Genomic DNA, 12,881 nt, shown 5'->3' on the forward strand with positions numbered 1-12,881 from the left:
TATTTTTTGATAAATTTTCCGCCGATCTTTAATGAAATAATCATAGCGATTTTTTGGTGGTAATCCGATGGTGGCGGTTTTTGACCAAATTCCAGCCCTATGGATTTTTTTTTCAGAATGATATTGTGCCATTTTATTTGATTTCTTATCCCATGTTGGTATGGTCAATACTGGATATTTTGTAACTGTAGTTGTGCCACCCATTTGGGAGTTGTTTACATTGTGTTTTCCTCCACTTTGTTTTGGTTTACACAGTATTATTCTTATTTTGACTTATGAATTTTATTAAAGTGCATTACCTCTTGTATTTCCCAGGTGCTGTTTGAACTTGCTCGATTTCATGCTCCCTCTACTATCTTCTTGGACGAGCTGGAGTCAGTGATGAGCCAGCGTGGCAGTGCCCCAGGGTCAGTGCTCGTAATCATTTTATATTAACATTATTTTTACTACCTCTTGTCCCATATCTTTCAATTTGTTCCCCAGTTCCTCTTTTACTCCTTGTGTAGCTACTTCTCTACAAAGTGAGCAGGACAATATCTGTCTTTTGTCATATCTGTGACTCCAGGCTGTATTTTATTACATAATCTGAACCTTTTTAAGAGCAGGAAGGTGCAATGTAATTATAGTAAAAATGGATTATCTCCAAAATTGTCAATCCTATATCATATGTACAGTGTTAGATAAAGGTTATGACTACCTGCTTCTCCGCTTCTCCTTCTCTTCCCCGTCCAGATCTGAGAGAATACTCAATTTGAAATTTCATTGACAGAGGGGGAGTGAGGCGGGGCATGGGACAATGACATCTGACTGCTAGAATGAATAATAAGACATTTGTTTTTTCTTTATCTCTCTGTGCCACACACTGTCATCACTCAGCAGGTGAGTGAGTGTCTGACCACCTTCAAAAATTGAGAATCACAAGATAGGTTTTGACGAAGAAGCCCCTTCAACTAATTCCATAGAAAACCAATCCTATTGTCTTCTCATTACAGCACCTAGTTTCCTAAATGAATTCATTGCTCTGGCCTCAACCACACTCTTCCTGGCAATTCCTTCCAGCTATTGATCGCCCTTTATTTAAAGAAATACTACCTGACATCTGCCGTAAACTTGCTCTTGTGTTGCAGGTTTCCATTCTGAACTAGCCACTGACAAGTATGAGAGGCCCCAGAAACAGCTCTCTCCTACTAACATTAAATGCCTGTCATCTGCTACTCATCATGGTACATAAGAACATAAGAACGTAAGAAATAGGAGCAGGAGTAGGCCACCAGGTCCCTCGAGCCTGCTCCGCCATTTAATAAGATCATGGCTGATCTGATCATGGACTCAGCTCCACTTCCCTACCTGCTTCCCATAACCCATTATCGCTCAAAAATCTGTCTATCTCCGCCTTAAATATATTCAGTGACCCAGCCTCCACAGCTCTCTGGGGCAGAGAATTCCATAGATTTACAACCCTCTGAGAGAAGAAATTCCCCTTCATCTCAGTTTTAAATGGGCGGCTCCTTATTTTGAGACTATGTCCCCTAGTTTTAGATTCCCCGATGAGATTGGGAAATATTCTCTCTTTTATGTGGCACCTTATCGAATGCCTTCTGGAAATCCAAATACACCACATCCACTGGTTCCCCCTTATCCACCCTGCTCATTACATCCTCAAAGAACTCCAGCAAATCTGTCAAATGTGATTTCCCTGTCATAAAACTATGCTGACTCTGCTTGATTGTATTATGCTTTGCCAAATGTCCCGCTACTGCTTTCTTAATAATGGACTCCAGCATTTTCCCAACGACAGATGTTAGGCTAACTGGTCTATAGTTTCCTGCTTTTTGTCTGCATCTTTTTAGATAGGGGCGTTACATTTGTGGTTTTCCAATCTGCTGGGACTGCCCCAGAATTCACAACATTTTGGTACATTGCATCCAATGCATCCACTATCTCTGCAGCCACTTCTTTTAAGACCCATTGAGGTGCCCAGAGGATTTTTTTTTTGAATATCAAGAATCAAGTTTTATTTTGAGTTTGGAAATGGATTTCAATAACTTCTATTTTTACAAGACACACATGGTGTCAGAAAGATGTGCATCTGTTGAATAAACACAAGCTGTTGCAGATTGTTCCTCATCCTGATGTGTGTGTGTGTGTGTGTGTGTGTGTGTGCCAACTGGACTCCCACAACCACTGATTCTATCATCTGACTTAGAAATCCGCCTGCTGGGCCGAAGTCCATTTCTCCACTGGCTTCTGGGCTTTACTGTGACTGCCACCTTTGTTGCTGCTTTGTACCGAGACTGTTCTTCATTGTACTGCCTCTGCCAGTACCACATCTGCTGCTCTGCTGCGAATTTTTCACTATACGCTAAACTAGCTTCAATGTGTTCCTGCTAGTTTCCAAACTGCTCTGGATTCTACTACCTAGCTGCTGAATGGTCGATCTTTGCTGCTCTTTGAATTTTTTCTCATGGCGCTGATCCTACTTATCCGTCAGAATTCCTTTTCTGGACTAGATTGGACTGGCGCTCAAGCTCCTACAGCTGCTTATGATATTGTGTGCTACTCACCACCCCACCCCCCGCCGAAAGCTGTTCCTTCGACCAGCTCTCTCATCTGCACTGATGCCATGGTTTTACCCTGCACTCTCCCATGGCATCTCACTCCTCCGCTGGTGTACTGGACCTATTGGTTCGCATTGCTAACACTGAGACCATTACATGCAACTACTGGACTCCTGGATCAACCTCTGCTGGCTCATTGTTGACTTTCCAATTCTCCTTGGCCTTTGTTTCCATTGGACAACCTCCAGCAATGTGCCCACAGATACTCTGCCCCTTCTGATAATCTGCCCGTCAAACAGCTCCTGCATTCATTCTCCACAACTCTCTCCGTAACTAGACATTGGTTCCTCAATGCTCCAAGCTGACTCCACCCTGTCCACCACATCTCTGGACCTCATTATTTATCTCCGGATTCTCTCATATCGTCTCCATCCTGTCCTCTGTTTATAACCAGTAAATGCTTCTCCTAATCTCTGCCATGCCTATGCATCCACTGTGTACATTCACATACATATTTTGGCTGCCGCCCTAGACCAAAGCCCATTACTTTTGTCTCCATCATTTCTTTTTCTCTTGGGCCTTTCTCTCCTCCCCTATCTGTTACCCAGTCATACCTCCTTTCATTTCCTTATCCTCTATTCTACTCCTACTCACTACTCCTCTGTCTTCCTACTGTCCTGTCACTATCCCAGGCTTGACTCTCCCTTGGATAAGCCCACAGCTACCCTCTGAACCTCTCTCAATATTCTCCAAAGGGCCTGCCGAGGCACAAGTCGGTGCCTCCTTATGAGCTGCAACCCTAATTGACCAATCCTCCTCTCTTGCTGACCTTCTGACCCAGCACACTCGCAGGAAGCAAAGCTCACCAACTTCTTTCCCATCCTACTCATTCTACCCACCACTACCTCCTCGGACACTGTCAAAGGATTAACAATAACTGTCTCTCACTGCATTTCTCTTTAAAATGTCTGTTCACTTGCAAACAAGAGCCTTGCCATGCGCAACGTTATTGTGGATGATTGCATTGACATCATGGCTTTGATTGTAACTTGGTATGGGTGGAAATACCTTACCCCTTACTGAAGCCTCCCTGCTTGGCTGTATTCTCCTTGGCTGGCAGCACTACCAATTGCGTGGCTGTCACCAGGTGAGTGTGGGTAAAACATGCGTGATCTCATTTGTCGGAAAGATTTGCAGTATCGGCCTCTAATTCCATATTCTGATCAATTGATGGATAATCCTGAAGTTTCAGATTGATCTCTAGCCACCTTTGCAACTTTCAAATTAAAATGGATGACTCCAGAACACATCTACTTTAAATAAGTCCATGTCAGACCTCAATGTCATTTTCCTCATAGAATATTACAGCATAGAATGAGGCCATCGGCTCATTGAGTCTGTGCTGCTCTTTCGAAGAGCAATCCAGTTGGTTCCACTCCCCCACTCTTTCCCCATATCCCTGCAATTTTTTCTCCTTCAAGTTTTTATCCAATTCCCTTTTGAAGGCTACTATTGAATCTGTAGCCACCACTCTATCAAGTAGTGCATTCCAAATCCTAACCACATGGTGTGTAAAAAAGTTTTCTCTCATGTCGTCTCTGGCTCTTTGCCAATCATCTTAAATCTGTGTCCCCTGGTTATCGATCCTTCAGCCATTGGAAACAGTTTCTCTTTATTTACTCTCTCTAAATCCTTCATGATTGTAAACACCTCTATCAAATCTCCTCTTAGTCTTCTCTGCTCCAAAGAGAATCACCCCAGCTTCTCTAGTTTATCTATGTAACTGTATTCCCTCATCCCTGGAACCATTTTAGTAAATCTTTTCTCATCTAAAAAAGGTGGGAATTCAAACTGATTGCCGATAATTACTGCAATGTGCCTTTCATGATACTTCTTCACAAACACTGCATCTCATTCAGATTGCCCACAACAGCTGTTCCTTCATTTGCACACTTTGAGCATAATTCCTGAGCAAACTCTTCAGAACCTTCAATTTTTTCCTACACTTGTTTGGCCCTACAATTTTCTTTCTGTTTTTGATTGCAACATTGCTGCCTCGGGGAGGCCAGACCCTTCCCACTAGGATTCAGAGGGAAAAATCCAGGAACTGCTTTTGGGCACTTCCTCGTGACTAACTATAGTATAGCTTGCGCAGAAGCAGATCTTCAGCCTGTAATATTAGTGGGAAAGTTGAAGGAGAGAAATTAATAAAACAAATTAACCAGAAAATCGTAATAAATAAAACAAAAGAAGTGCCCTGAGGAAACCATTTCAGTATTTTATTGCAGGGGAGAACATGAAGGAAGCCGGCGGATGAAGACCGAACTCCTAGTCCAGATGGATGGCTTGGCACGTTCTGATGATCTTGTCTTTGTTTTGGCAGCTTCTAACATGCCTTGGTGAGAAATTCATTTATTCTTTTACCCCTCTACTGATTTCTCCTCTTGTGCCTACATGGTCATATCTGGCTCATCCTTGAACTGCAGCTAGTCCTTTTTTTTATATGCTATTACTTAGTAATATCATCTGCAAACTTGGATCAATTTCCGGAAGTATGCAAGTGACACCTAGCTTCCCGTCTCTGCTTTCACCCTTTATTCCACAACTGTCACTGTGGTGTCTGAAAGCCTGAGTGACATCAAGTCCTGGACTTTTCAGCAAGACAAAAATCATTGTATTTTGCTCATGTCAGAGACGTTGTGCCTCAAGTTGACTGCTTACTCAGAGTTAACCAGACGATGCTCAACTCTGAGCTGAGCTTCAAACTCCACATCTGGTACATTACAAAGACTGCTTACATTCCATCTCTGGAATCACCCGCCTACACCCCTCCTACACCACACCATCAATGAAACCCTCATACACACCTTTGTCACCTAAGCTGCAGCCCATGTTCAGTCCTGCACATCCATTGCTCCTGTCCCCATCATTTTTCATTCTTTCTCTTTCCCCTATTGTGAAGATTTTAAAATCCTCATTGTCTTAAAATCTTTCCATGTCCTCTTCCCATCTTTTCCCTGCAATCTCAAGCCCCATGTCCAATCTCTCGCCTTTTGACATTGGGCTGTTAGTCACCCTCCCTGCCTCCGCTCCACCATGCTGCTCCATTCTGGAATTCTTCTACTGAACTCTTTGTCTTACTATTTCTTTCCACTCCTCTCTTGAAAAAGCCTTCTCAAATAACTCCCTTTAATCTCTTTAACCATGCTTAAGGTTATCTCCTGGTACTTCCTACTCTGTGCCCACTGCCCCTCCTGTATAGCACCTTAGAATCTATTGCTATAATCGTAAACGCCTGTGATCTGTTCTTTATCCACCGTATTGGACCACAGCTACGTTAAAATCTATCGTCTATATGTTATTGTGTTCAAATGTCAGTTTATATACAATATAGTCACTTAAATAGTACAATAGTGCGATATTAGAATCTTACTATACTTACTAAATCTGGGAGTGGTTTGATAAAACACCAATGCTCCAATTTTAACTCTGGGTGGATGGGGGCTGAAGTGGGCAACAAACCATCTCGCGCAGGAGATTTTGACTTCCATGCTTCATCTGCATAGGCCCAGTCACTGACCCACCTGAAACCGGTGGGAAGTGACAGCTGGCCAGTGGGCAGGAGCGCCGGGGGCCGAAGGAATTGTCCTCAGCACTTGGGAGGGGGTTCAGGAGGCCTCGCGGTCGGGGGAACAGGGAGTGACCTGGAGGCCTACACTTTCCTCATGGGGCCCAGAGGAGTGTTTCCCATAAGGCAAGTCAAATAAGTAAAAATACACATTTTTGAGCTACTTCTGGACCCAGCTCCTCTTCCTGCTAGTTTGGTTGGGCAGGAATGCCACAGTTGTTTCCCAATGCAGGTCTCTAGTTAAAATAGCAGTTGGGCCTCGATTACATCATCAGAGATCGATACGCATATTTAAAGAAGCCAGTTACAAGCACATATCCCTCTCGCCTGGTCAGAAGAGTAGGTTAAAATCATAAAGTGCGGGAAGGAAGCGGGACCACAGTGGGCAAGTCCCATTGACGATTTTAACTGTCCCTCTTCCCAGGGTTGAAATCGCTCCTCGTGTTTTCTGCTTTTGGTTCCAAATACATTTATACCCCTATTATTCGGGTTTATTTTTTCCTGTGAAACCCCATTTGTTTTGGTATCATCAGCACTCTGAAGGAGGATTTTATTATTTTTTTTAGGAATGGTTAATCACAAGATAAGGAAATGTAGTTGTGTTTAATTGGTGTTGGTGAGAGGCTGTTAGGGATAAAGTCTTCTGAGAGGATTGGATGTACTGTGCGGAACCCCATTTTAAAAATTGTTCTCCAGGTGTCGGCAAGGCTACATTTATTGCCTAATCCTAGTTGTCCCGAGGACATTAAGAGTCAATGTAATGTGGACTGGAGTCACGTGTAGGGCAGACCAGGTAGGGGTGGCAGATTCCCTTCCCTGAATAATCATAGAATGGTGCAGCACAGAAGGAGGCCATTTAGCCCATAGTGCCTGTGCAGGCTCTTTAAAGGAGCTATCCAATTAGTCCCACTCCCTACTCTTTCCTCTTTGTCCTGCAAATTTTTATTTTTCCAATATATATCCAATTCCCTTTTGAAAGTTACTATTGCATCTGCTTCCAATATCCTTTGAGGCAGTGCATTGCAGATCATAACTCACTGCATGAAAATGTTATTAAAAAAAAAAATCTCTTCATCTCCCTTCTGGTTCTTTTGCCAATTATCTTAAATCTGAGTGCTCTGGTTACCATCCCTTCTGCCAATGGCTCTTTCAAAACCCTTCATAAGAATAATTGTGAATCAGTTGGGTTTTTCCAAACCGGATTAGCAGACATTAAAGAGCTGACAAAATGTTGGTTGAAAGATAGATTTTGAGGAGGCTTATAAAGACAAGGAGAGGTGAAGAAGTTCCAGAGGGCAGGACTTCAAATGCTGAAAGTTCTGCCACTAAGTGAGGAGAGCCGGAAAATTGACATTGGCATTCTTTGAATCCCCAGAGTATCGTAAGACATGGACTGTGAAATCGAGCTGGAGGAGGTTACAGAGGTAGGGTTTAGGGACTTGTAAATATGCAAAAAGATTTTGAATTGGTGTAATGGGGAGCTACCAGAGGTAGGCGAGGACAGATGATGGGTGAGCAGGACACAGTATAAAACAATGTGTGCAGCGGAGGTTTGGATAAGCAAGAATTTGGGTAGAATGGAGCTCAGGAGGCTGACTTTGGAGAGATTGCAGACCAGAAATTGCATCTATGTCCTTCTACTTGTATTGCTTAGTAGTACACTATGTGGTGCATTTACCCACTAGGGGGGGTGGGGGTTGTGTGGTGTGGGGGGGGGGGTGTGGGGTGGGGGCGGTGGGGTCGAGTGTGGGGGTGGAGGGTGGAGTGGGAGGTGGTGGGAGCGTGGGGGGGGGTGGTGGGGGTGGGGGGGGCGGTGGTGGCTGAGCTGGTGATACATATTAAATGTATGAATGTAGCTGTCAGGTACAGATGTCAAGCACCCTGGGATTCAGATTCACCTTCAGTAGTATTTGCAGCCAACATCTTTAATTATGTTATACTGCCAGGCTGCGATGATTTATAGTCAAAGCAAACTGACTCTAATGCTCTTTTAAACTCTCTTCTCTATTTACATGAAGCCATTAAAGTCGGTTCCCACTCCTGACCCCTACTGGAAGGTCTGTATGCGTAGCTGTGTAAGCTAACAATTGGGCCCAACCATTGTCCTTTCTACAGTTGAACAGCCTGCAGACAATCTTCCTTGGCTCACATTAACAGTGGCTAATTTAGTGAAATACTCCCATCGGCTGTGGAACTGCACCACAGGACACGGAATCAATCATACTTTGAAAAATAGGATAGGAGAAAGTTGTAAAAAGGAAAGCTTTGGAACATATTAGAGTAGAAATTCTGCGAGGTGTAAATGGCCGTTTACGCTTTCTCTAGGGTTTCCGCTGAAGTTACGGCAGGAGATTAGAAGAGACCCTGCAGAAATTCCAAGCGTCTATGTCATTGGATCGACTGATCCCGCAAACAAATTAAAATTGGTCAATATGCCCATTGAGAGCAGACTAGTTGAAGCTTCAGAACACCTTTATATAAATAGGGCCAATGTCACTATTCTACTTTTTGTAGGGAATTGGACCATGCCATGTTACGACGACTGGAGAAACGAATTTTGGTAGATCTTCCTTCCAAAGAAGCGCGGCAGGCAATGATTGTGCACTGGTTGCCCCCTGTGAGTAACAGTGGTGGTGTAGAGCTTCGGACTGAACTGGACTACAGTTTACTGGGAGAAGTGAGTATTGCACTGACATAAATATCATTAATCCTGTGCATTAAAATTATTGTGTGGGTTACCTGTGCAAGATGATGTGGCATTTACATTGGTTGGCCCTAATGTTTAAGTTCCTGATGCATACTTTAGCAGGATGAGAAAACAAGGTGGGACTGAGGGATGGAGCTTTATATTTACTGCTGTTTAGCTTTTGGAACCTCTTTGAAAACCACTCCAGGCTGATTGGATGAAAACTTAATTCTCTGCTGGTTGTAAAGATCCTGTTTGACATGTCCAAAACCTAATCTGAGAGTGCCTGATGATGATACAATAGAGCAGAAAAATAGTCAATTTTCAGTCCTCCCCCCCCAAAAAAAAAACCCCATTGAAAATGAGGAAACCAAATGATCTGTGAAAAATGGAATCAAAAAACATGAATATAATTATGAAGAATAGTACAGATTACAGAGGCTGTTTAACCCATCTAGCTCATCCTTTAAAAGAAAACGGAGAAAAAGAAAGGGAAGTATGTAACATAACAAGAAAAAGGACACAAAACAGAGGACATGAAACAAGGACAAAAGGGAAAATGAAAGGCTCAAAAAGGCTAGGAAATGGGAAGGTAATGTAAATGACAGGGCCTAAAAAAGAGTGAAGGAGACGGGAGAGGGTGTGTAATGGAAGGAGGCAGGCAAAGGAATATGTGAGGGAAACAAAAGCAAAATTTGCGGATGCTGGTAATCTGAAATAAAAACAGAAAATGCTGGAAATACTCAGCTGGTCAGGCATCATCTGCGAAGAGAGAAACAGAGTTAATGTTTCAGGTTAATGACCTTTCGTCAGAACTGGCAAATGTTAGATATAACAGGTTTTAAGCAAGAACAGAGGCATAGAAAGGGGCGGGGAGGGGGGAGGAAAGAACAAAAGGGAAGGTCTATGATAGGGTGGAAGGCAGGAGAGGCTAACTGACAAAAGGGATGATAGTGCAAGGCAAACTGGATTGGTAATGGGACAAAAGATGGGGCTTAGAGGATGTGTAAGTGGTAAGAGCAGCATCATTATCAGCACCTGCTGTCTTAAAATTGGGAGCAGTGTTTATTACCTGAAATTGTTGAACATAATATTTACAATCTATATTAATGACTATTTACAATCTATATTAATGACTTGGATGAAAGGGCCAGATGTAATGCAGCCAAATTTGCTGATGATACACAGATAGGTGGGAAAGCAAGTTGTGAAGAGGACACAACGAATCTGCAAAGGGATATACACAGGTTAAGTGAGTGGACAAAACATTAGCAGATGGAGTATAATGTGGGAAAATGTGAGATTATAGAAACATAGAAACAGAGAAAATAGGTGCAGGAGTAGGCCATTCGGCCCTTCTAGCCTGCACCGCCATTCAATGAGTTCATGGTTGAACATGCAACTTCAGTTCCCCCTTCCTGCTTTCTCGCCATATCCCCCAGTAGCAAGGACTTCATCAAACTCCCTTTTGAATATATTCTGTGAACTGGCCTCAACAACTCTCTGTGGTAGAGAATTCCACAGGCTCACCACTCTCTGGGTGAAGAAGTTTCTCCTCATCTCGGTCCTAAATGGCTTACCCCTTATCCTTAGACTGTGACCCCTGGTTCTGGACTTCCCCAACGTTGGGAACATTCTTCCTGCATCTAACCTGTCGAAACCCGTCAGAATTTTAAACGCTTCGATGAGGTCCCCTCTCATTCTTCTGAACTCCAGTGAATACAAGCCCAGTTGATCCAGTCTTTCTTGATAGGTCAGTCCCACCATCCCAGGAATCAGTCTGGTGAACCTTCGCTGCACTCCCTCAATAGCAAGAATGTCCTTCCTCAAGTTAGGAGACCAAAACTGTACACAATACTCCAGGTGTGGCCTCACCAAGGCCCTGTACAACTGTAGCAACACCTCCCTGCCCCTGTACTCAAATCCCCTCGCTATGAAGGCCAACATGCCATTTGCTTTCTTAACCGCCTGCTGTACCTGCATGCCAACCTTCAATGACTGATGTACCATGACACCCAGGTCTCGTTGCACCTCCCCTTTTCCTAATCTGTCACCATTCAGATAATAGTCTGTCTCTCTGTTTTTACCACCAAAGTGGATAACCTCACATTTATCCACATTATACTTCATCTGCCATGCATTTGCCCACTCACCTAACCTATCCAAGTCACTCTGCAGCCTCATAGCATCCTCCTCGCAGCTCACACTGTCACCCAACTTAGTGTCATCCGTAAATTTGGAGATACTACATTTAATCCCCTCGTCTAAATCATTAACGTACAGTGTAAACTGCTTGGGGCCCCAGCACAGAACCTTGCGGTACCCCACTAGTCACTGCCTGCCATTCTGAAAAGTACCCATTTACTCCTACTCTTTGCTTCCTGTCTGACAACCAGTTCTCAATCCACGTCAGCACACTACCCATGTGCTTTAACTTTGCACATTAATCTCTTGTGTGGGACCTTGTCGAAAGCCTTCTGAAAGTCCAAATATACCACATCAACTGGTTCTCCCTTGTCCACTCGACTGGAAACATCCTCAAAAAATTCCAGAAGATTTGTCGAGCATGATTTCCCTTTCACAAATCCATGCTGACTTGGACCTATCATATTACCTCTTTCCAAATGCACTGCTATGACATCCTTAATAATTGATTCCATCATTTTACCCACTACTGAGGTCAGGCTGACCGGTCTATAATTCCCTGTTTTCTCTCTCCCTCCTTTTTTAAAAAGTGGGGTTACATTGGCTACCCTCCAATCGATAGGAACTGATCCAGAGTCAATGGAATGTTGGAAAATGACTGTCAATGCATCCGCTATTTCCAAGGCCACCTCCTTAAGTACTCTGGGATGCAGTCCATCAGGCCCTGGGATTTATCGGCCTTCAATCCCATCAATTTCCCCAACACAATTTCCCGACTAATAAAGATTTCCCTCAGTTCCTCCTCCTTACTAGACCCTCTGACCCCTTTTATATCCGGAAGGTTGTTTGTGTCCTCCTCAGTGAATACCGAACCAAAGTACTTGTTCAATTGGTCTGCCATTTCTTTGTTCCCCATTATGACATCCCCTGATTCTGACTGCAGGGGACCTACGTTTGTCTTTACTAACCTTTTTCTCTTTACATATCTATAGAAACTTTTGCAATCCGTCTTAATGTTCCCTGCAAGCTTCTTCTCGTACTCCATTTTCCCTGCCCTAATCAAACCCTTTGTCCTCCTCTGCTGAGTTCTAAATTTCTCCCAGTCCCCGGGTTCGCTGCTATTTCTGGCCAATTTGTATGCCACCTCCTTGGCTTTAATACTATCCCTGATTTCCCTTGATAACCACGGTTGAGCCACCTTCCCTTTTTTATTTTTACGCCAGACAGGAATGTACAATTGTTGAAGTTCATCCATGCGGTCTCTAAATGTCTGCCATTGCCCATCCACAGTCAACCCCTTAAGTATCATTCGCCAATCTATCCTAGCCAATTCACGCCTCATACCTTCAAAGTTACCCTTCTTTAAGTTCTGGACCATGGTCTCTGAATTAACTGTTTCATTCTCCATCCTAATGCAGAATTCCACCATATTATGGTCACTCTTCCCCAAGGGGCCTCGCACAACGAGATTGCTAATTAATCCTCTCTCATTACACAACACCCAGTCTAAGATGGCCTCCCTCCTAGTTGGTTCCTCGACATATTGGTCTAGAAAACCATCCCGTATGCACTCTAGGAAATCCTCCTCCACCGTATTGCTTCCAGTTTGGCTAGCCCAATCTATGTGCCTATTAAAGTCACCCATTATAACTGCTGCACCTTTATTGCATGCACCCCTAATTTCCTGTTTGATGCCCTCCCCAACATCACTACTACTGTTTGGATGTCTGTACACAACTCCCACTAACGTTTTTTGCCCTTTGGTGTTCTGCAGCTCTACCCATATAGATTCCACATCATCCAAGCTTATGTCTTTCCTAACTATTGCATTAATCTCCTCTTTAACCAGCAATGCTACCCCACC

The 12,881-nt window shown here is 43.6% G+C and overlaps 1 protein-coding gene across 5 annotated transcripts in view; it reads left to right on the plus strand.

Annotated features, from left to right (window-relative positions):
- Positions 1-12,881, plus strand: part of katnal2 (katanin p60 subunit A-like 2) — a 108,191-nt gene that overhangs the window by 75,501 nt on the left and 19,809 nt on the right. For 4 of the 5 annotated variants that reach the window (XR_011588518.1, XM_070866970.1, XM_070867004.1 and 1 more), the window contains exons 12-14: positions 316-407; positions 4,847-4,957; positions 8,701-8,863. Coding sequence is in view for 4 of the 5 variants with exons in the window: in XM_070866970.1 (XP_070723071.1) it covers positions 316-407; positions 4,847-4,957; positions 8,701-8,863 (366 nt within the window). In the remaining variant the exon portion in view is untranslated. The remainder of the gene's footprint in view (positions 1-315; positions 408-4,846; positions 4,958-8,700; positions 8,864-12,881) is intronic. The other variant, XM_070866994.1, reaches the window with a different exon arrangement.

Source organism: Pristiophorus japonicus, chromosome 2, assembly GCF_044704955.1.
Source record: "Pristiophorus japonicus isolate sPriJap1 chromosome 2, sPriJap1.hap1, whole genome shotgun sequence".
Lineage (NCBI taxonomy): Eukaryota > Metazoa > Chordata > Chondrichthyes > Pristiophoridae > Pristiophorus > Pristiophorus japonicus.